At 43.7% G+C, this 25,231-nt stretch overlaps 1 protein-coding gene across 13 annotated transcripts in view; it reads right to left on the bottom strand.

Moving 5' to 3' along the window:
- The window catches only part of ARHGAP24 (Rho GTPase activating protein 24), a 285,721-nt gene that overhangs the window by 62,874 nt on the left and 197,616 nt on the right, over positions 1–25,231 (bottom strand). Inside the window, exons 1-2 of one of the 13 annotated variants that reach the window (XM_030010178.2) lie at positions 23,279–24,498; positions 22,984–23,104 (exon numbers count right to left, since the gene is read on the bottom strand). The exons of 6 other annotated variants lie outside the window; for them this stretch is intronic. In XM_030010178.2, the coding sequence (XP_029866038.1) occupies positions 22,984–23,104; positions 23,279–23,305 (148 nt within the window). In that variant the 5' untranslated portion in view covers positions 23,306–24,498. 6 more of the 13 variants (XM_030010195.2, XM_030010204.2, XM_030010213.2 and 3 more) reach the window with 6 other exon arrangements.

Genomic DNA, 25,231 nt, shown 5'->3' with positions numbered 1-25,231 from the left:
TTCTGATCCCTCTGCTCTCTCCCATTGCCCTGACAAGCCTGGACATACTGACACAACGGGCCTTGCCAACAGCCAGGCTCTGCTCTACTGTCTGCATGCCATTTCTGTGTAGGGAATTCAGGATAGTCAGTCTTACCTTTGATGCTGTGTGTTTTTAAATGCCGCATGTCAACCATGTGTGGTGGGGTTTCTCCCACTTGCTAAATGTTAATTATAATATTTTCTTAAATAACCCATTGAATATCTATCCTGACACACATTCAAACATTTATTAATTTAAACTGAAATTTGTAATCCTTTAAAAAGGACTTTCCAGGATACTCAGTTGTCCAGGGTTAGGCATTTTCATTGCATTTATCTCTGGACTAATCCTAGCTAATCGAGCTGCATTCATTAACCACAGACAATTACTTAATCCACTATTTTCATAATGGGGGCCAGATCCCACACAATGTTGTCATACCACTTATTCTTTCCTGTGAGGGGAGATGTAAAAGAAAGGATGATGAGGCATCAATATTGATCCTAATTGTCAGAGTTACAAAATGCCAGTTTGCAATAAAACTTTCTTCACGGTTTGGGATTTGCTTTGAATCTACCTCTCATTATAACTTATGGAGCTGGTATGCCCACCGCCTGCTAAATATCCTGCTAAGGGCTATTTAGAGTAGAAAACCTTTCTAATGATAGAAATTACATTTCTATTAGATTCACTGCATACCATCTCTCTTCTGGAAGTCTGAAACTGAGTGTTGTTCAATGCTACAACCTCTATTCTGCTGACAGGCAAGGGTAAGCTGAAATGAAAAGCTGATTTAATTCTTAGTTTATTTAAATTACAAATAACTTTCTGCTTTCTTTGCCAATGCCTTAAAGTACTCAGCAGTAATGGAGATGCTTTGCAGAACTCCTGAGGGTCTTAGAAAAATAGGATATGATAATTCAGCAGTCCCTGTAGAAATCTGAAGTATTTTCAATAACATTACGACTGAACGTTAATAAAGGAATCCACAGCGTGTGATGCAGGTATAGTGGTATTGCTGACTATTTCATTATAAAAATTCCTAGAGGGCAGCAGGGATCCAGCTGTGAAGACAGCACTAACATCCACAGCTCTGAAGGGAAGAAAGCAGAATTTAGGCAATCATTTATTAAAAAGCATCTTGCCTTTTACAGTCATTCAGAGCTCATTCTTTCAGATACAGTTCCAGTTCTTCGGTCCACCTAAAGCACATGTTAAAACATATCAAAATGGCATTTCAAGTTAGAGTGCAGTTGTCTTCCAGGCTTTACATTAACAGACATTTTACCTTAGTTTTAATTCATATAATTGCCACACTAAGTTCTGGTAGAAAGAACACAGTTAAAAAGGCTTTAAACCATGCTGTTAGGCTTCCCCACATACTGATGTGACAGGTATATTATTATTCCACAGTGACTGCAATACCTATCGAGGATGATACTTCCAACTCAACACACTGTGTCTGTAATTCAAGAGTGGGACTTTGTAACATATAACCTTGAGCATACAGTGGTATAATTACTAAAGAAAAATGAGATAGAATTACAAATTTAATTTACTCTGACATATTTCGAAAAAAAAACCAAAACAGTTGGTAAATTGTGAGATCAAAGGAGTAGACTTTGTAAGCCTGGGGCTGGAAATGTAATAATGCACATCATCTCACAGCTCCTAGTCCAAACCTGCAAGCGGTCTGCGCAAACTGAACTGGAACAGACAGGCTACAGAGGCATGCAGTGACTCCTCTGGCTCCAAGTCACCCAATGACCATAGTGGCAAAGCAGTTTATTCACTGCTGACCAGTGTAAGACAGCATGTAGGCCCACATGCACCAACTCTTCCTCTGGCACTTTTCACAGGGGCTGTACATGATGTATTTGCCTGCAAAGCTAAAATTAATGGTAGGGAGAGGAAGGAGACTAAAGGAGAAGGGTGTTTCCCTAGTTTTCTGTATTCAAGATACTGCAGACAAACATTAACTGGCAGCTGCAATTTCTAGCAGGTGATTTAAATTATATGGATAAATATGTGCAGCCATAATTATTGCAGATGGGTCCCCTAAAGACAGTACAGAGCTGTGGTAGGGAAGCAGACTATGGCTTAGTGCAGATAGTGGACAGGAGCCTGTCTCAAGACTAAGCGAACACTTTGCTTGTTACCTGCTCTGGTGGGAGAGCCTCTGCTCTGAACCGGGTCACAGAAAGCCGCCTGTCCGCCCTGCCACACGGGCATCAGAGGACCTCCACAAACAGCCGATTGTGGCACATTTCTAACCTGGTACTGTTTCAGCTGTGGTGCTTCAACAGTCACAGTTAAACTTGATTACTTTAGAAGTCTCCAAAACCTACTACTGACTACAGCACAGAAACCAGGGGAAGAAAGCGACCAGTCCAGAAATGTGTACATGCACAGGGTGATGTTTGGTCTTGTTCATGAACAACTAAAGTTAACAAGAGACAGTGTGTGTGGTCCCCAGACCAAAGCTGGACCAGGCACACTAAGGAGCACTCTGCGCCATTAGTCAGCTACAGATGACGTTTCTATTTTGACAAGGATTTTACTCAGAATGTAACCCTGGCACTACACCCAACCCCTGGACTCCAAATGCAATGCAGGTACCAGTGAGATTTATGGTCCTGAGCTTCTATTTTGTGGTTTATGTCAAGAGCTGCAAGCATCTGACAAAACTCTAATTTCCCCTCTTCTCTGCTCATTTAACCTCTCATTACAGATTCACAAAAGGACCTCAGTAAAATAAGGCTATTAAGATTGCTAAGAATTTTTTATTTGTTTAGACAATATGCATGAAGAATGAGAATGTAAAATATTTATACAACAAATGACATTTTACCATTTTCCATGCTAATGTGGCAAGAGGAGAATGAAAACACAGTTTACACTGAAATTCCTTCTCCCAGTAGGTAGAAATTAGATTATCAGACATGACATAGCATTAAAAAAAAAGCATTAGTCACAAAGTTAACCATGCTGCAGCCTGACATTTGCAGCTCGACCCTGTTTTCTTTCTTTCTGAGTATGTCTTTTCATATATGTGCAGAGGAAAAACATACAAACTAGCCTCTGTCTTGGCTTTCTCAGCCCCATTTCTGGTACCATCATTTCCATAGACTCAGGTGGCTCATTCTTAAACTTGGTCTAGTTGCATCATTAAAAGTTTTTAAGTTCTTGTTATGGTTAAAATCTGCCTAGTCATGGAAAACAAGTGCAGACTCACACACTCTCCTAGGCTGCAGTAAAAGTAACCTCCACTATTAATTTAACACAGGTAGATAAGTCAGCTTAGAACAAGCAATTCTGAACATGACTTGCATACCTACTGCTGATGTGATGCTTGGATAAGGAGAGTTGGCCCCAAAGGCTTGATTCCAGTTATGCTCGTGGTTTAGCATAAGGCCCAACTATGTTGGCTCTTAAACCGATTGTTTTGTATTGCATTCAAACCTTATGGCATACATTAAATACCCAGGTTGTATTAAGAAGCCATTCTTAAAGCACATAGCTGTTATGGCAACAGCTTTTGTAGGAAGCAGCCATTCTCATCTCTCCATAAAACCAGCAGCTATAATGGCACCTTGTATTCTTGGTGATATCCCAAGGAAATACATCCAGTCACCAACAAGTGAAGCAGGCAGACTGCTGCTGCCATCAGCAGTGCTGTTTTCTGCAGCTTGATGGGCTTTCACTGGAGCCCGTCTTCCTAAGTAAGGACCCCCTAAAGCAGGTTAAGTAGCCAAGGCTGCCTCACACAGGGATTACTTCTGACAAGCTGCTGAACAACAGCAGCTCTACTCTATTCTCAGCACCTGCAAAAGGCATAACCACCACAATTACTACAGCGAAAAGGCACAGAGAGGTGCTGAACAACTGGATACTACAGCCATGGATTTATTAAAAAACACAGGCCTTCCAGGTTGCTGAGCATCCCTGGAATATTTTAATAAGAGAGCAGAAAGGCAGCCACTTCTTTTCATGATTTCCTGCAGGGGAGCTGGCCTCATGCTGGCATAGTCCTAGCAACCCTGACAACAACCAAGCACTGAGGCAGACGAAATCAGAGACAGAAACGCAGCAACTACTCAAGTGAAGCATTTTCATTAGCGACTGCCCTGGCCCAGAACGCAGCATCTGAGTGAGTCCCCTCCCCTAGAAACATTTCGGTAGAGCTGAGATCTGAATCAGACTTTGTGCCCTAAGTCCATGCTATTTTTCATGTAACACTTGGTGTAAGGCTTGTGTTGCAAGCCATCACAGAGGAGAATGGAATGTGAGACTTAACTCTTAGCTCTCAGGGTGACAACAACTCCTACCTCAGCATAGCTTTGGCTCACAGCTACGACTTTTTGTAATGCACATGTGGAGCTCCCCTTTACAAGAGGCCATTATAACTGTGGAAGGATAATAAAAGCCAGTTATGAGAAGGTGAGGACTCTAGCTGCTAGCAGATGTCAAGTTGCTAATGACCCCAAAAACATGAAGTCAGAGCCAGGGCCTGACCAACAAACAGCTGCAGCAGATGCCATCGGGGCAGGCTCTCTTGGAGCAACAGGAGGGGATGCACCAGAAGCAGCTACAGCTATTTCTGAATGGCAGAAGCCTTTGCCCAGCAGCAATACTGCCCAGACAGCCTTACACCCACCCAGGCAGCTGTTTATTCCCTCTAGGGCTGCAAAGATTAAAAGAGTACATCACATCTGTGTTGCCCTTAAGACACTGCCACTTCGTTTTCATCAAATCATATCACCTACTGCTTCAGAAGGAGAGTCAAGAAACAAACCTCTGCTTGCCTAAAAAAATCAGAAAGAAAACAAATGGCTCCATCCCAAGCAAAGCCCTCTGCTCTATTGATTACATTTAGCAGCACAAGCATGCCTTTTCCCCCATTCCCTCTCCAGCCTGGTGTCAACAGCCTGTCCCAGGCTCTGTGAATTAACTCTCCACAGGAAAGATGTGACCTGTGACGCACAAGATTATTACGTTTTTATTTTTTGAAATGTGTTTCCAGTTCAGCCAGCAAAAAGCAACAGGCTCTCTCAATGAGGCTGCAAGGTAGAAGGGTAAACACAGTCATCAAGACTCCTGCAACACCCTGCCTAGAAAAGCAATATGAAGGGAGCCTTTAGGAGAGGACATGCTCTCCAGTCCCTCAGGCTCCGTGTCCCTCACACACACACACTTGCCTGGCAAGGAGAGGAAAGGTGAAGGAAAATATGGTTCAGACAGCAAAATTAACAGCTGTAGCAACCAGGTCTGCTTCTAATTGAACCTGCTCTTAGCCAGGGAAGAGGCTGAGGGTGGAGCGAGTCCGTATTTCCTTAGCTCACCCCACAACTCAGAATTCAGTCTGCTCTGTCACCAGGGTGTCTGAGGGACCTCTGCTTTTGTTACCGCTGCTTATGAAAACCTGTCTCAACAAATACCTTCGAACCCCACATAAATCTTTTTTTTAACATCTGTCATAGGCTGTGGCCCAAAGGCAACACACATTTTCATATCATCAGGATTTTTCTGTCATGTGTGTAACTCAATTAAGAAAGGAAAAGACACGTATGTGAGCATATTTTTCAGCAGTTTGCTGTAGACTGGGAAAGCAGTTATTTTCTTTAGCTGCCGCTGCCATAAATCAAAATGTGTAGATATGAAAACATTAAGATATCCTTATTTATAGCTATGTGAACAAGTGAGTTTGTGGAGTGCTGGCCAAAGAAAACCAAACAGTCACTTCACTGACTCAAAATGACAAGCCTTTTGGCTTCCTTTGTAAAACAAAACTGAAAATGCTTATTTCAGAGCAATAAAAAATATGGAAATCCAATATGAAAGTACTTTGTTCATTTTATGCCACATTTTAATAGAAATCTTGGTAATTTTAAAAGCAAGATAAGGTCCTTTCAAAAGGAAAACCACCTCCAAACCCATTATCTGTTGAAAACATCAAACAAAATCCACTCATATTTTTTATCTGACCCATTTGGTGAATTCAAGTCAACTTCATTTACAGTTTCAGTCAACCAAGAGTATCAAGCAAGTTTTCCAGCCCTCTTTTACCACAGCACCCAAGCATCGGTTAACAGAAAATACTTTTTCTCCCTTCCTGGTCTGAGAAATTTGGTCTTGAATAAATAAAGCATGGCTTGCAGTGACTGTGCAGTCACGGGCAATGGCCAAGACTCTCTGGCTGTAGGCAGCACTCACGGCCTGGGCGCAGCTCCCAGCGACACACCAAGCACCAACTCCAGCCACCATCTGTTCAGTTCATCTCTGCTCTCCTCCATGTACACTGGTCTTACCAACTAGAGTAAAATGAGTGCAAACACTTAAACATTCATTATCACACTGATAACTTGTCCGTGGGCACACTGAACATTGCCAGTTCAGTTTGATACCATGGCAACGCATTACCTGGGATCTGGCTGCCAACCACAGTATTTTGCTTATTTTGCAAGCAAGCTGGCATTCTGTAATTCTAGTAACAAACCATTAAGATGGGCAATTAAACATATAATATGGGGAATTAAATATTAGGCACAAAGAGCAGGAGCAATTTCTTTGGTCTGTCACCACACAGATTGAGGCAGATGTGTTTGTGTTGTTTTGTTTAACAGAAGAATCCCAGCAGCAAGAAAGGGGATGGCACCTGGCTCCCTGGGCCAGCAGGTCCAGGCTGGGTTGAAGCCCATAAAATGCAGCCCAGTTTCTTGACCTGGGTCCAGCAGCTAACCGTCAGCATGAAAGCTGATCTGAACTCTCAATGTTCCCAAGCAATGATTTAAAATCTTTTTGTTCATAACGCAAACAAATGTTTCTGCCCTCACAGCTTCGATCTCAATGTATACTCAATAGCCAAACTGAAAAGAAATGCATAATCACTGAGGTGGAAAATGAATAATGGCAAACTACTGTTTAATAGCCCCAACTGGTGACTTTTGATTGGAAGTCTTACACTAGGATACTTCTGAGGTAGTGCCTCTCCCCTAGTTGTTACCCAGTTGCAGTCACCTTTCAGCCATGACATTTCATTATTGCATTCAGGAAAAACATTTAGAAAACAAGCAATGTATGTTCTAAAACGTTCCCCACATTGTAATGCATTTGCTCCCTTGCACGTTGCCAGTCAGCAGTGTCAGTCCTTCACCTGGTTTCTGCCCTGAGCAAAGACCTCTCCTTTTCTTTGGTACTCAGTGGGGCAGCCCTGCCCCACGTGTTTTGATCCCAGCCCCTGGCACTCCCTGGCTTGTCCTGAGTCACCCCATCTGTAACATCGTTATCCCTGGGTTCCTTACACCGGAGGAAATACAAAGCACATCTACTTTTCACACTCCATGTGCTGAGTTAGTCTTGCTTAAAAAGTTATACAGAAAAGGCATAAAAATGACAATCTGTCAACTTAGCAAACACCAACGTCATTCCCTTACTCTAGCCTTTACTTCAGCATCTCTTGCCAGCTGAGCTCCAAGGGCCAGCATGACCATGCTGTTTGTCTGCAGGGTATTTCTTGGAGGTCACCTTCAGCCATAGGAGCCAAAACTGCAGCACCCTGGTCCTCAATTCTGGCCTTTAGAGCCGACCTCCAGAGCCAACTCAGGCAATCCACAGCATGGCCCCTTTCCCTCTGCTCTTCCTCATCATCTGCACTTGGCTGCCTCAGGCACCTTTGGGCACTAACACCTTCTCCTGGCCTCCTTTCTCCCCTCCTTCTCTCCCACCCGTTCCCCCATAGGAACCTTGTCCTGATTTTCTCAGGAATGTGTTCATCACTTTCCACCACAGGGAGACTCTGCCGTAGCCCACGGATGGTATTTAACACACTGCAAAATGTTTATTTCCAACTCATTTACACTTTGTTATTCTTGCAGTCTTCCATTTCTTGTATTTTCCCTAAGTTCTTCAGCTGGGAACAGAAAGCCAGATCCTAGGACTATAAAACAAGCTTCCACAAGGAAAGCTGTTCTGTGAATTGCTCTTTTAACAAACAGGGAAAGGATTTAAAAGTCAAAGAAAAACACAACAGTGACGACAGCCCTGACTGAAACCTGCCTGATAACTCCTGTCTGTATTTCAACATCCCCTCAGCCACAGCACATAATATAACCATTCTATTCTGAGCAGTCTCAGTCAATATTAATTAAAGGTGCAGGCATTTTAAAACAACCAGCAGGCTGCTTTCTCAATCTTCACAACAAAGGCATCATTTTCTTGCTCCTGGTCTTCTAAAATAGTCTCCATCCCTGGGTAAATTTAGATTTCAAGGGGAAGTGCAGAAGGTCTCAAAAGAACCTCATTGAAATGCTCCTTTCATTGGAGCAAGACAGATGTTTTTATTTGCAGAAAAACAAATGAGTCCCAGGCCAGAGGCAAACGTACGTCCCAGTAAGGAGGGAGGTGGCAATGGGCAGTCTGCACTGGCAGACAGGTTTTGCTTTCTGCAATTTTCTTTTGCAAAAGGTTAATCCCCGACGTGTTTCCAGGAGGCAAATGCCAACCTGCCATACATGTGGCTGCATACAATGCAAGGATTTTTATGGCCAAGGACAGAAAGGTCATGGACGTTCATCAAGTTCACGTTTCTCCTGGAAAGCCACTCTGAACAGCAACTTTCTGAGTATGAGCCTCTGCTCACAGTCAAATGAACACGAACTAAACAATGTAAACCTCTAGGTGCTGGGAAGGGGGCAGGAAAGTACAATGTACAGGTGCTATGAAGGACCTCATTTGTCCCAGGCATCCTGTATGCTCCCTGTATTGTGCTATCAAGCTATGACAAAAATGAGCTATTAATATTTCTAAGCCTTTAACAAACAGATTTGGTAGACATGTGGTTTATATAATACTAAGGCTTGAAAGGAATGTAATAGTAATTATATAACAATTACATAATTATATATTATAATATATACATTATTAATTACATATTATTTTAGATAACATTTTAATTATATAATTATATAAAATTATTACATAATTATAATAATAAATGGAAAGGTAAGTGCATTTTTGTGAGCAACACTAGAGCAAAGTAGGACATTTGTTGCCCCCTTCACCACACACATTTAAGCTGAGCCGCACAATAGTTATGACATTTTTTTAGACCGCATCCTTTAGGTAGACACAATTATCTTGGGGAAATTCCTGTAGCTCCTAGCAGAACTGGTGAGCTAAACCTTGCAGCTGAATTACACTACACTAATAACAAAGAGCAGGAACCTGTGCTAACAGCAAGACAGGCATTCAGGTTAGCTGTGCTTGCGCAGCTTTTACACACCTTGGGATCCTGCCTTCTTCAGAGGAACTGGCCTCAGCCGAACCACATCCCCATTTTAGAGTTCACACTCTGTAACCTCTATGCATACGTGGCAACAGTGATAAGGTAAGGAGAGGGTGGGTGTGAGGTGCTACCACCTTTTCTCTGAATGCATTGATATAAGCCCAGCCCCTGAAAATGAGAGACAGCTCAAGCATGAGATACCAAAGGAGTTAGTCAGGCAAGCCCCAGTAGACTAGTGCATGGAGGGAGCTGACCCACGAGCAAAACTGCTTTCCTCAGCATCTGGGTTAGAAGCAAAGTCCTTTATGAGCACAGTTGGCTGAACGGACAGGAGGAGTCGGTTCCTTCCAACTCAGTGGTAGCAAACAGGATGAAAAAAAAGCTTACATGCATTTCAATACCAAAGCCAGGAGAAGGAAGACTGAAAATCGGGAGGGGAAAAAATAAGGAATTTGACCATCAGAGTAAGGAGTCTTTTCTACCCACATCTAGAAAGTTACCACTGATCCTTGAATGACTACTACCTCTAAATTCATCCTGCCCGCAGCTTGCAAATTTTGCTGAAATGATACAAAATACCACAATCTCTAATCCCTGCAAAGTAGCCCATCACTTGCAGCTCATCCCCAGCCTCCCCTCAGGAGCTCTGCTTTCTGGCAACTCCTGCATCCAAGGCAACTGACCTCTCCTGGCCTTTGGTACAGCCAGAATACAGAAGTGATACATATGCAGCCATTCCTTCCAGGTTATTCTCCCGTTATTCTCTAACAGCTCCCATCTCGTCAACTGCTCTATTCAGATAAAAAGGTTGACAGCTGAAGCATAGCACTGTAAGGAAGAGGTGCCACAAATAAACCTTCCAGTATTTCACAGGTCATCCTCTGAGAGACAATGACAATAAATCCAGATTTCTTTCTTGAATTACATTGCTAGCTTTTTCCTCAGAGCTGTATTTCAGAATACCCTTGAGTATTTACATATTTTAGTACATTATTTCCCCTGCCTATTTACAAGAACAACACTTTACCCTATAATTCTTTTTCACCTCATTCATTTTAAATCTGAGCATCTCTATTTCTGCTGCATCGAAATCTCTCTCATAGCAGGCTTATGTTCAAAGAAGTAGTGATTTTTACAAAGTCTCTGACATGAGAAGCTGGTATTAAATGTGAAGTGTGAGAGTTACATTAATCTTGTTGTTTGCTGACAACTTTCCAAACTACCACAATTCTATGCCAGTGTGGCATGTAACAGCTACCATTACAGAACTGGGATGGCTGCAGCACAGATTTAACACATTCTTGATTTGTTCTAATTCTGATCTTATTTTGAGAAGTCCAGGGTTTTTTTCCTTAGTCTCATGATTTATTTTTGATGGGGGAAAAAAAAAAAAACCAAACCAAAACCCATACCCACAAATAATCCTGTAGGACTTACTGAAACAATTCCCTCCAAGAAAGAAAAATAATTTGTATTTCTACTACCTAAAAACTGTGAAATTCCTAAACAAGACTTCTGTCAGGAGCGCTGGGAATTATTCTTAGCACATGCTGACATATACACAGGCTTTTCCAGTATGGACACAATGGAAACCTGTCATCAGGAAGCACTGCTCTGCCCTCCAGCTGCAGGTGCATTATAGCTACAGCTCCTACATGCTTATTCTGAGGAACTGACATAAATTGAAATTTCCACATTACAATACGTTTTAGCAGATACAGTCTTTTGCAAACAGATTCCGGTATACAATGTAAATATCTTCATATGATTATAGACTACAGTGTTGGCAAACACATTCAACCAGAAACGCAGCAAACTTGATCTAATGATATTTACCCAGGGACAACTTGTAGCTTTCAGTATAGTATTTTGAAAAAGGGACTTGTCCACTTCACCACAAATACAATGTCCCTCTAACCACTGTTGCTCCTTTTACTCGCCCAGTACAAAACCAAAGAGCACACAGAGTACCTCTGCTCATTACTGCTGCTGCTCCTTTCAATTTCCAACCTTTTTTCCGGTTTTTTCAGGATAGCAAGATACACTGGTTTGTCCCAGCACAGCCCCACCCACCTTCAGCTGTTAACAGGCCATATCTGTGCAGCTCTCCACCACTGGTCCAATGTATTTTTTATTCCCATTAGGGCAGCTCAGTCTGCTGCCTAAACAGCCCCAGAGAAAGATTACGCTGCCACAGCAGTTTCTACATGGAAGAGCCATTTCTTGTTAATGCTTGTCATGCCTGTAGCAGCGTGAAGCTGCTCCGTGCAACCCTGTGACCTGAAGTCGGCAGAGGGAGCGAGATGGGGCTGCCTTCAAGTCAGCTGGCTGCCAACCACCAGAGAACAAGCTTTCCTTTGGGGCTGCTATTTAAGGCTTTTTATAAACCCACTTTAGAAAAGCAGGTTTGATTTGCCAGATGTAAAAGTGGCGTGCAAGGACGGGTGGTGAAGAGGAAGAGAGTGGGCTACTTAAACCCGCTGTGTTACACAAGTTCAGACATACTCACTCGCTTCTTTTATACTATACGAGTACACAACAACCTTATTCTCTGGATATTAAGTGCAAAAAATAAATCTAAGGGGATTCTTTCAGTTTAGTCACGCAATTCAGACCAAGGCATGGTTTCAGCTGCACTAGGAGAATATTTTGGGTGCTCTGAACGTATACAATGCGCTCAGAATTAGCCAAAATACGGATCCAATACATCAATGAGCTGGGAGGTGCTGAAGTAAGATAAAATAGCTACAAAACCCTGCCACAAAACCCAAAGGAGCATGTAACAACAGGGATGGACAGCACGGCAGTGATTTTGCAATGATGACAAGTGACAATGATCCTACAGATTACAGAAGAACATGCCTGTCATCTATTTTTGCGATGCTTGGATTTCAGTACTGAAAATGCTCAGGTACCTACCACCAACCGGGTGTTACTCAGTACATTACATTTTCTAGACTAAAGCTACATTTTTATCCTCAAGCCTATCAGTTCTCCTCAAACTGACAGCTAACAGAGCACCAAAGAAAATTTTAAGCAGCGACATCTCAGCGTTTCCTCTTCCAGATCATCAATTATGCAGTACTGCATCTTGCTTTCTTATGGACAAGAAGCACTTCCGGATCCAGACTGTGGCTACCAAGTGACTTTAGTCACATTAGCTAGAGAAAAACCTAAGAGGGAAAGATTCTCTTCCTTATGTAGGTGCTCCACCACTGTGAATCCTACCATGAACCCTCAAGATAGACTGTCAAAAATAAAGGTCAGGTCCACTCTGTCCTCCTGACCCTCTTCCTGCCTGTTCAAGGGGACACTTACCCTAGTTCATAATAAGATGAAGGAGAAACACAGGTTCCATCTGCAACACAGCAGACACAACACAGGCAGACAACAGGAAAAGGATAAGAAGCAGAAGGGTTTGTGGGGCTTTCCCCCCCCTAAAGAAAGCAAGCTTTTCCAAGTTGGAAGAGTTCTAACACTGAAGTCCCCTGCCAGTATTAGTAACTTCCTGCTGTCACAATTAAGGGAATTTCAAACCTTCTGGTATTTTCAAAATACTCAGTATCTGGAACTGGCTGAAAAACACCCAGGCATTTAGCTTGCTAACAATAAATTATTTCCTATAGGCTTAACATGCAATGAAGGCATCGCTAGGTGTGAGGTCCCAGCTCACAACGCCTTGTTCCATTTCCCGGTTACAGCAGGGCTTCCCTTTAGGTTTGCTTTGACCTGGAGGGTTGGCAGCGGCAGGGGCAGGCAGCTGACACTGCCACGCACAGCTCCCTGCCGCACAATGAGAAGCGCCATGCCAGGCTGCTGTCAGGCAGCTGTGTCCTCAGAGAGCATCATGTCAGCAGAGTTTCTGTGACAGGCTCTGAATATAAGCGTGGATTCATTAATACACGACTGCTGCCTGGTATCTGTTATGAAGTGCTAACAAGTTTTAAACACTCAACTGCAGCTGTGAACTTACCTAGAAGTACGGAGTATCCAACATTTGCGCACCAATGAGTTCCTAAACTTGTTGCAAACCGATCTTTTACATTTACAAATCCTCAGATAACTATGGATGCACAATCTTACAGCAGACAAAAAGTCACTTCAGCTGTATCAGTTTAAGTTTCATTTAACCAACTAAATCACTCTCACATTCCAAATTTAACAGCAATAACCCCAGGAGATAAGGCAAAGCATCCTTAATGCAAAATCACAACTCCAATTTGTTATGCAGAACAATACCTACCAAACCTATGTCCTGTGCTGCTGCCTGCGAATTGAGAAGCCAAAGGTTCACCTTGCTGTATCCTCCCATGCCTTAGGTAATATACTCCCCCCTCAAGCTTCCCTTCAGTTTGGATCACTCACCAGGTTGTCCATTTGCTAGTAAAGTGGTTCGCAGCATTTACATACCAGATTGTGGGTCTGCCTGTCTTCACTTTGATGCTATTTTTGTCTTTTTTTAAATGAGTATTACCATCACCTGCTCTTGTTTTAGTTTACGTTGTCTTAACTCACCCTACAACCTATCACAGGATCTTCTCTATCAGCCAATTCTGTATCAACTCCCCAACTAAAGTCTCAAGGCAAGAATTCAAAGCAATTTTAAAATGGTAACTGCTGTTTCAAAACTGAGCAACTATCCTGTGGCAGCAGAGTTCAAGGCCACAGGAATCTGTTGCTGTAATGTCTCCAGCCTCCACTGCTTTAATGAGGCTTTCTTGGGGGGGAGTAGCTCCACTCTCATGAGAGGGATGTGCTTTTATTACTGATCTGTCAAGCTGAAATAAAAATTGGTTGTGCCTAAGCCTTCCTCCTAATGTCCCTGTAGAAAAAATGGGTTTATTTTCTAGGAAAAATAGGGGAGGAAGAAAAATACGTGAGCTGCAAACATCAAAGCAATAATAATCTAGAGTTAACTCCTCATTGATTCTCATTTCACCTAAATTAGCTCATCCAATTTCATTGTTGCACGACTGCACTTACTATTGTATCGACTTCTCAGGTGCTGGGTAAAAGAAAATGGTACAACACTACCAAGGACTAAAGTAAATGGAGGGTTTGCCTTCCTTGCCCAAGCTGCTCTCTGCTTCTTAGCAGCTTTCACAGTCAAGAGCCAGCTTTGTACAAAGCCAGTGCTTCAGCTCCCGGTGAAGTGTTTCAGAGCGCCAGCAGCGAGGACTGCCTTCCCACGGCACTTCCACTGCACTGCGACTCTTACACCAGTGCGAGCACTTTTTTCCCTTTTCCCTCAACAACAGAGCAGCTTGTGTTGTCCCCTCTTGCCCCTGAACCGAGAGACCACATCCTGCATTCAGGACATTCAAATGCAGAATAAAGCCTCAAAGGCCTTCCAACATTGTCACTGGAGTCATTCTACCTTCGTCAAAAGTAAATTACCAGGTACCCAAGGGTAAAGAAGAACTTCCACATTGGATGGAGCATGGCTGAAGTGACAGACACAACTAATTGATCTTCACAGCTGTGGCAGGACAACAACGATGCCCTGTTAAGCCTCCTTCCTCGGTGGTCCTTGAAACTGGGTACCTCATATTGTTATCAATAAATATGGTACACTCTGCCCACGCTCTATGCACTGCCATTTTCCTGATGAAGTAGTCAGCAACAACACAGTTGAAATCTTTTTTCCCTTTTGCTCAGGACAGAGTCAACAACATCCTGTGATCAAAAGAGGAATGAGCGCCATCTCAACACTGCATGTTGCCTCTTCACAAAACCTCTAGTTAATAGACTTTGCACCAGCAGCCTCAAAGAAGGATCCGTCCCCTCCCTGTGTGGCAGCAAACCATGCAGCAGCTATGTTGTGCCATCAGCACGGTCCGTTCTGTCTGGTCCCTGCTTTTCACCAGGCACAAATGGCGACAGCCTGACAAGTGCATTAAAACTTAAGCTATCCAAAGGCAGCCAGACAGAAACTTTGCGTACAGACCCCCCAGGGTATTCTTCTTTGCTTTAGCTTCCTAAAAATAGCTCTTTAGAGGGGAATGAGGCTTTCAGGGTTTGCTCCTTTCTTTTTCACCAGTTTTGAAAAGACTCCCTCATCCATAGGCTTTTGTTGCTTTCAGCAACTTACAGGTCAAAAAGCAGATGTACTGACAAAGGAAACCTGACCTACATCTTGCCTGCTATGCTAGGTTACATCTTTCCTGTGCCTGCTTATGTAATAAAGAGAAATGGTACACATCAAAGAGGGTTCAGGAATCGCAGCCTCTGCTCCTGCCTCCTCAGAAGCTTTTTTGCCCAGCATTGGTGAATTACTTTAAAATTTCTCTGCCACATTTTCCTCTTTCTGCAAAAAGCAATTAAGAATATTTACTGACCTCACAGGGGAGACAAAGCACTTCAGTTAATTAAAGCTTGTAAAGACTTTAAGATCACCCAGTGAAGGGCTTTATAGGAATGCAAAGTGCGTCATAAACCCAGAAAACGACCCAGCAGAGACACAAAGGTCATATCTGAAGTGAAGTGTGTCAAATAAAGATCCTGTTTAAAGAAAAAAGTTGTAATTTAAATTACTACAACGTGCTTCCCCACCGTACCTTAACTGAGATTTTTACAACACAGTAATCAGAGAGGTAATAATTTCACATGCTACTTGGTGAACTGGAAGGTATGTATTTAAAGGCGATTTGCAATCAGAGATACCTGGCAGAAACCACTAACTATAAATGCTGGTGTATTACCTGCTTTAAGCTCTAAAAAGACAAAGTGAGGGCCCACACGAGTGCAAGCAAAAATGTCTCTCACTACTACTTATCACTCACTTTAAGTAAAAGCCTCTTTAAGTTTTGGTGTTAAAAAAAAGAAATCAGCTTCTTTCAATACCTTAGAACCTGAAAGCCGCCAGTGACTGGGTTCTTACAGGGTTGAAGGACAGGACACCCTGAGCTGCAAGGGGAGCGAACAACGTGCAGACAGGGACAGGAGAAGGTGTGTGCAAGGGCAAGGGCTAGGCTGCCGCTTCTACCGCACCAATCTGCAAGGTTAGGGGTAGATCTTGCCCCCAGGGCATTTCACACATACCGCTGTAGAGCACGATACCTTGCATCAGCTTAAAAATTTGCCAGATGCCGGCCTGACCAGCCAGCATCACAAGCCAAGTCACGGATCAGGGCAAATACTTTACAGTCCTTGATGTAATAATTACACAGCAGTGACTGCACCATTTCATGAGAACTCACTGCTGCCTCCGGACCCTTTTGCTAAGCAGGAGGATGCAAACACAGTCGGGACCACGACTTGGCCAGAGAGGGAGGGCTGGCAGATGAGGGCGACCGTCCCAGGAGAGCCTGGATACCTTACGCTTCAATCAGCAAACAACAGCCACAGTGAGCAGCTGTACTGCTGCTGGAAAGCTGGCCCAGTGGATGTTTTTGACAGTTCATTTGGGTGCCCTTAAAGCTACCAAAAGTTTATGTAATTTGTCATCTTCCCACAGCATTGTTTCTTTCCCGAACAGTTCTCCCCATATCATGTGTGAACCTCGGGGTGTTACGTTAGGTTTCGTAAGGTTGGAAGGAGCACAGGAGTAGAGATGAAGCACTTAAGCAGCCACCCTTCCCGTTTTGCCTGGTGAACAACATGCTATTCAGGGTATCCAAAGCCCTTTACAAAGCAGATGTCAGCAGTGGCCTCACACTCTTCTAGGACCAGTGACCGCTTAAGGTAAGAACTTCTGTGATGACGGATCTCAGCATCTTCTTTCCACTGCTCTATCCGACAGCTTCCTCTGCTCTTGGGCAGCAGCCTCCCCCTCACCTCCCCCAGCCACAAGCCACAGGCTCTGCCATGTATCAGGGTACCCAGGGTGAAAAGCAAAGCAAGCTGTGTATTTCCCAGTCTATCATCACATCTTTTGGGGATGCAGAAAAAAGGCAAAGTTAAGACCGTATTCATTTGTTCCCCTCAGGATGTCAGTACTTAAATGCACTAGGTTGTGGTTCAAGATTCATTCCTGCCAGCAATGGTCACCAGACAATACATGTGTGACGGGGGTAAGGTGTGCAACCTAATTTCTGCAGAAAGAGTGCACAGTACAGCTTACGCAGGCTGCAGAGAGGCAGATGATAACCACGATTCAGCAGTGAGGTTGCTGGCACTAACTCATCACCATGCTGTTTCTGAAAAAACTTTGAGTTTGCTTAAACCTGGCTGATTGACTTTGCATCGCTTCAGCGCCTCCTTCTAATGACCGCAAAACTTCCAACCACAGCATTTCTGATTCACTCGTATGTGTCCAAAAATCCGATTTACAGGCTTTTGCCAGTAGCAACCAGGATGAAAAAGCTATTTGTGGATCTGAGAAAGAAAAGATGATGTAGAAGAGGGAAATATAACAATCAAAGCTTAATCCAATTCCACAAGAAAGAATTCTACTTTCAAACCTCTTCAAATTTAGTTTAAATGAAAAAATTATTTCAAGAAGACATATTTCTTATTCAAAGCAGCCACAGCTCTTCTGATTCTGAGTGCCTAAATAAATATATTGCACACAACACTTTTAATAAGGATAGATTTCTTCCATTTTATCTTTGACCACTATTGCAGGATCCGACTGCACGGCCATCTCTCCCATATTTTAAGTCACTCGGGACCTGCGTTTTACACCTTCATCCTATCACTTCATTAGTTTTCACGTTAGGAGTGTGAAGTAACAGAGATCTCCAAAGCCACTGACCATCCTTTTCTTCTATACTGAAACAAAGATCTCAATGGCAGGTCACAGGAGGACATAAACAAATGGTGCCAAAACACACCATCTCCTTTCCTCTGGTAACACAACACCATCACTCAGCTCCCCAGGTGGCAGATGTTCAAAATCCATAGAAAAAACAGAGTGGGTTTTTACTGTTAGAGGAAACATTTGGGGGGTTTGTCCACTTAATATTGGAAACTTAGCACTTTCTCATTACAAATCCAGCTTGTTTGCAATGGACATATCCCATGGGGAGAACAAAGTGAACCAAGCAAAGCCTGAAGCAGAATGTAAACAAGGAAGCTGAAACAACTGCTGGATGTTGTTAGCTCTTGCACACATTTTCAGGAAACGCTCTTAAGTACATAAATAGATGAATATTATCTGTATTATCCTGAACGGGAATGGTTCAAAGCTGCATCAGGGGAGGTTTAGACTGGACATTAGGAAACATTTCTTTACTGAGAGAGTGGTCAAACAGTGGAACAGTCTTCCTAGAAAGGTGGTCAATGCCCTGCCCCTGCCAGGGTTTAAGAGGCATTTGGACAATGCCCTTAATAATATGCTTTAACTTTTGGTCAGCGCTGAACTGGTCAGGCAGTTGAACTCGATGATCATTGTAGGTGCCTTCCAACTGAAATAGTCTATTCTATTCTATCCCCAAGCACAAGATACTTGTTTTTAACAAACTTTCTTTGCTGCTTCTAGCTGCCTCAGTTTTATTTATTAAGTGTAAAATGTCAGTTCAGATATTCATTAACATCTTTCCCATCCACAGAAGCTGGGCTTTTTATTTTTGTGTACAAGTGAGGCCACCTCTTTACCCTGCTGCCAGATGGACTGAAAAGTGCATTGGTCAAATCAGCTACATGCAAAGACGGTATCATCCAAGAAGAGCACCAGGAAACAGTTAACAACAACATGAATATCTCCAAGTTTGGCTCAGTACGTTTACAAGCTACCAATAACACTCATCTGCAGTCTTATCCAACCTGCATATTCTCAGAACTGCCACACCAACTCCTTAAGTGATCTCTCCCAGTTAGACACCCCTCCTGGTGACTGTACTGTGTGGGTGACCCATAGGGTTGTTAGGATGTTACCTGCAGAGACAAGCCTGGTCCTGGCTGAGCAGCGAGCTGTCACAACAGGGGACAGCTTTGGGCTAGGAAACCTGCACCCCAGTGGCAAGAGCTGCAGCAGCTGGTGCTCTGTGCTGGCTCTCCGGGGATGTGCACTGCTCCCACCCTCAAGTCGGGAGCCCTCCTCTTTCCTGAGCTTTGATGCCCATGATGCCTGGAGACCCACACTTCAGTCCCCAGCACTCTGGCATCCAGCCAGCAGACAGGAAAATCTCTGGGAGCCTGAAAACTGTATTACTTTTTCATTGACAGTAAAATTCATGGCCATGTTTTCAAGAGTGCCGTTCCCACAGCTGGAGTCAGGTTTTCACGAGGAGTTAAGAATCTATCCACTTACCTGGAAAAGGGGAAGGTTCTCAGAAGCATCACAGACAAAGCAACTCTTGTCATAACCTGAATGACCCCAATATGTTCCTGGTCATTTTGAAAGTCTGCCACCTACTTTCATTGTTAAATAAAAAAATACATTTTTCACAAGATCTGTTCCCAAGAGCAGGTAATAAGTGCTCCTCTGCCAGCAGGAATGAACACTGAGAACTTGCAACTTTTTACATGCACTCTATTAAAGCACTTCATAACTATATCCTGGAAGAAGAGGGAGCTGCAGTCTATGGATAATGTTCAGGTTAAGTACTTAAGTAATCTGCTATGATCTGACATTCACAGACAGAAAGTCAATGACTTCTTTTAATGACTTAAGGATTAGAATGAGTTTGGGTTTGTATCAGACTTGGCTTAAGAAGGATGAGCTGGATTCATTAGAAAATTAAGTTTCATTAATAAGCTACTTCCAGTTAAAATTAGCTAATGAAGTTCGGGGGGGGGGGGGGGGGGGGTGGAACCAAAAAACCAAACAAAACAAAAAAACAGAAAGCAGTTTTAAACCAGACTACATAACTGTGATTTACAGCTCTGCATTTACAGGACATGAAAAGAGAATGAATTTGACAACTGCTCATCTTCACCAATAGCTCAGAAACCAGCATTTCTTTGAATTGACAGTTAAATGACAAACTCAGTCCAGACTTCACAGTTTCCTTTTGAGCTGCAACGCTTGGATTTATAGCCTGCAAGAGATACCAGGTGCAGAGCTTATGTGCAATCCATCACTTTTTCATCCCAACTAGAACAATAAAGCCAGGAGGATACTGCATCTCCTTGAACTAAGATTTCTACCCTGTCTCTGAACCTGCACAGACATTAAGTACAAGCATAACCCCATTTTGAAAGAGAGGGCAAGAGGCAGCGGCAGGCCATCTGCAGAGCAAGAGAGGGGAGATCCGCAATATCCATAAGCAGCTCCAGAACAGGGGTGCTACAACACATCCCGCGGTACCACCTTCTCCGGCTGTGCTCAGGGCATGACAGGTGACCAGCAGCACAGCATCTCACCCACTGACCTAATTAAAAGGCTTAAGGGTCTGGGTGAAGAGAAAGAAGGGATTTCACATCCAAATACTGTGTAAGCACATGCTCACTTCGTAACAGCTCTCAGGAGCATTACAACTACCTTCCTCTTACTTCTCGTACTGAGCAATCCACACTACCAAAGACCAACTCAACTGCTGCTATTTTGGGCTGTCCTCAAGCAGGGTAGTTGACAATAACTATAGTATCTCTGAGGTAATGGAGCTTGTCTTTTGCTTTGAGGGCCATGTGTCTTTCCAATACAGAGGTAGAAGAATATCAACATTAGATGATGCAGTTAATCACACAGATTGTCTCCTGTGCCAGCTGACTCTAGCACATACCAGTTGCGAACTGTATCACTTACCTAAAAGGTATCAGGACTGTACTGTGCACAAGTGTCTTTTGTGCAAATGCAAATATGGTAATAAGACATATTGGTGAGTATTTCCATAAGTGGTTTGTTTGGTACCTGCCCATGAAACACTCAGGATAACAACAGGAGAAGGAAGATGGGAAGATACAACGCTGATTAAGAAACATCCAGTCAACCTTTCCAGCAGTTTAGTGAAGTTTGTGCATTTGATCACAGTAAGGAGACATACAGCTTTCATCTACGCAGACCTGTACAGTGTCTTCCAGAGAAGTGCTATTTGCCATAGCACTAAAACATTTGTCATTGAAGTTTTAATGAAATCGCATCCACTTCTACTTTTTCCAGAAGAAAACCCAACTAATTTATCTTAATTATTCAGAAAGCATAACGAGTTCTAGACCATGCAGTCGCTGTTTACTGAATTCAGGTCGTGGCGTATCTGACCATTCATTCCACTTGCCTTCATGTCAGTAATCAGTGTTGAAGACTATTTCTGGAGGATAAAAATCTGGACTGGCCAGAATCCATGAGAACAAAACAGAGTATTTAGATTTTAATATTTGAATATTTTTTTAAACAAGCCCCAAAACATTAATTATCTAATCTCACATGAACATGACTGATTATTAGCTAATTATCTGAACTCGGTTCATGCAAACGTAAGCCAACACATGCTATAGCTACTCTCCTTGCGCCATCTTCACTGTTTACGTACAAATACACACACTTAGCAGGAATACACTGAAAACTCGATTATCAAACTGCCACTTCACCTGCCTTTTCAGATGCACCTTAAGTGCAGCTGAGGCAGAGAAGATGACCACAGCAGTGCAGAGAGCGGTGCAAGAACTGCGCATTTCAGTAATAGCCATTTCTAGTACACAGAGGAGGCTGCAGCAGCTCAGCATTCTGAAAGCTAGGCAGGATCTTTAAACACAGAGTTCCTGGGAATTCAACAGTTCTCCCTCCTTGCGTTCTCTACCAAGTAAAAGAGGCAGCACATCATGCTATTTTAAAACAACGGTACCGTGAAGGGTAAAATAGAAGTAGTTATTTTAAAACACAGCAATGCAGCTAAACTGCATCAAGGCTCCCCCCAAAGTCTGGGTCTGACTCTGAAGCAAGGAATTTGCAAACATTGCACAACCGAGCTAAACCAAGAGGGTGAAAACGCGAGTCGGCAAAGTACCGGCCAGCTACCCAAGGTATCTTACATACGCAAAAGTTTCCCGGCCTAAGCCCCGCTGCTGCTCCAGCACCCTGCAAAAGCTGGGAGCTCCCGTGTGACCAGCAGGCTGAAATCCTCTCTTCAAACAAAGCACACTTGAAGAAGCCGTTACGCAGCACCAACTCGCTGTGAACCGACGAGGAGGCGGGCAGGATGCTGCCGAAATCCGACAGCTCACCTCCCTGGCGGTACCTCCACGGGCTGTGACGCAACACGCACTAGTCAGCGTCCGCCTAGGACGCAAATCTGCAGCTTCGAGCTCGCTCACCTGGCAGCAGCTGGCACGCCGGCAGCGGAGTCGGCGCGCCGGCCCGCGCCGCTGGGGCCGCCCGGAGCCGGGGCCAGCCCTGCCCGCGCTCCCGCTATCCGCTTGCTGGCGGCGGCCTCTGCCGTGACTCCATCGCCCCGAAACGGCAACCACCTCGCCCCTCGGGCCCCTCGCCCCTTCGGGGTCCCCGAAGCACGCCAGGAGCGGACCCTAAACCTGCCGGAACCTGCTTCCTTCGCGTGGCACCGACCTGCAGGACGCACCGCGGGGACGCACGGAGGTCAGGCGAGCTGCCCGAGGGAGACCACCGCACTGGGGCACAGCCGACTCGCGCCAGGCGCGCGCGCGCGCGCACGCAGGGTTTTGCCAACAAACCCTCCACACGCCCCCCCCCCCCCCCCCCCCCCCCCCCCCCAGCCCCCAAGTCGGACCTGACCAAATCCTCCTCAGCCGGCTGGCCGGGCAAAGGCAGGCTATTTTCTTCTACAAGTTAATACCGTTAGCAGAGAGGAAAGGACTGTAGTACTTGTTACAGGCTACTCACCCAGGCACCGAAACGGCTGTGCTTCTTCAAAAGCAGAATGCCCTTGCTTCGGGAAACTTACTTCTGTTTTGCTGTTGTCATTTGCTAACTTGCCCAAGATCCTGTAAAATCCCAGAAAAGGCTAGGAAACGAGAAGAGACGATTTAAAAGCTGACAGTCAGGACAGGAATTTATGGAATGAAATATTTAAGGGCAGGAGCAGATAGAGCCAGCCAGCTAACGCTTTCATGCCCTGCCTCTGACCAGCAGATTCATTTCATGGGCAGACCAAGGCTTACAAGATGATTTAAAATACCTCCTCGTGATGTGTGTTTCTCTGCATCAGTTGGGAGTCCTTGTTGTAGCTAGCAGGCTGCCGTCTCTTGTCCTCCTGCCTTTTCCAGCAGACCCCTCGAAATCACAATGTCACAGTTCCCCAGGCCTTACAATCAAGTGGTTTGTTGTAAGAGAACTAAAAATAGTGCTGAATTTTTCGCTGAAGCACTTGCTTGAGCAAACATAGAGTGCCAGTCAGCCCCTGCATTAGCGAGCTGTGCAAACCTTTAATATTAAATGTAGTCCAGATCCTCCTGGAAATATGGCCATTAACTTTTTTCAAAAGATGCTTGTTTTGGGTTGTTGTTTTTTTTTTTTTTTCCTGAAAGACAGCACAAAATAAGTACTGTTTCTGACCGCTAGAAGACAAAATGAGTGGAGTTGTTTTAAGAATATCCTCAGGGAAAGAATGAGTCACTTAAGCTGCTTTTATGATAAAAGATCCCTGGAGGAAGTATATCTCCTTAGTAGTCTCTGAGCTGTTCAGAGATCCAAATGCCCCCCTGAAAAACAAAGTTTCACACTGTTGGGTTTTTTTTTTGTTTTGCGTTGTTTTTAGTAGTTTGAACACCTGCTTCCACTGCAGAGTTAGCACTAGCATGGGAAACAGAGCAGGATTTCATACTGGTTACCACCTCAAGAGGATGATTAACAGAAGTGTCTGTCCTACAGGGCTGTTAATAAGGTCCATGGAAAAAAGTACAAAGTGGCCCATAAGGACGCCGCATATGAAAGTTTATGGCATAGGTTGACAAGTCCAGGAAAAAAAAAAATCTCAGAATTATTTTTGCAAAGCTTTTCATTACTGAGGCCGGAAAACAATCACTGAAGACAAAGGTTGCAAAAAACATCATTCAAGACACAGATGCTAGCACTGCTGCCAACGTCTGAGCTGGGATCTCAGAAGTAGATTTAGATGCAAAACTTCCAGTCAAATGCACACCAGGCTCACATACGTTCACACTGTGGCACACAGGTGGATAAGCCAAGAAATGAGAAGGTGCAGGTGATAGCTGGCAACAACCACTTGTGGCATTTTAAAAGGCTGGTAAAGCCACAATCATTCTCCCAGTAGTTGCTTCAGCTGTGAAGCGGGCACCAGAGTATGCCTGAAAGCAAGCCAGGATGTCTGAACCACAGAATGTTAAGTCTTACTACTGCTAGTGGACATTACTCTGTAAAAGCATCTAGAAACCCAGACTCCATCACATAATATACACTAGTGAGAAGGTGGCATCTATAACTTGTAGTCTGTGCTACACTGAATCACTACATGACTATACTTAGTGACTTTGTAAGTCAGGATAAATTTGCAAGAAAATTATTTCTTCATCTCAACAAATAAACTGCCACTGCCAGAGAAGCTTTCCAGAAGTAGCTCTCCAGGCTAGAGTAGTACTGTACATACATACATATTTACGTATATACATACAAACACACCGCACACACACAGAGAAAGAGAAATCTATAGATAGAAGATTTTAGGATGGAATTAAACACTAAAAAGTTGGAGAGTTACTGGGAATATCAGAGGAGAGACACTGGTTTTTGTTTGCTTCACTGATTTTCGTAGGAAGAAGTTGAAATCAAAAAGACCAAGGTGATTGTGTGGTCTGTTTGGCCGTTAATGTAAAATTGTCTCCCACATTTTTGTTTCCCCTCATACGTCTTTGAACTTTGCTTTGATTTTATTTGTTTTGCAGTAGAACTGCAATATTTTTGCCCTTGTGAAAGGGCTGGCAAATTCCTCCTACCCCTTTCTATTGCTGACAAAACATGCTGCAAAGCAGTGTGTAACATTTACGTAGCAGCAGAGGTAGCCACAAACGTAACAGCATCTTTGTTCCTGTTCCACTCCCCAGCTATTATTTATAGAGAGAAAGAGCATTAACAGAGCACAAAGTTCTCACTAATTTAGCCTCACTTTGCCATC

Source organism: Aquila chrysaetos, chromosome 1 (genome assembly GCF_900496995.4).
Source record: "Aquila chrysaetos chrysaetos chromosome 1, bAquChr1.4, whole genome shotgun sequence".
In the NCBI taxonomy this organism is placed as follows: Eukaryota; Metazoa; Chordata; class Aves; order Accipitriformes; family Accipitridae; genus Aquila; species Aquila chrysaetos.
This window is presented reverse-complemented; position numbering and strand designations above follow the sequence as displayed.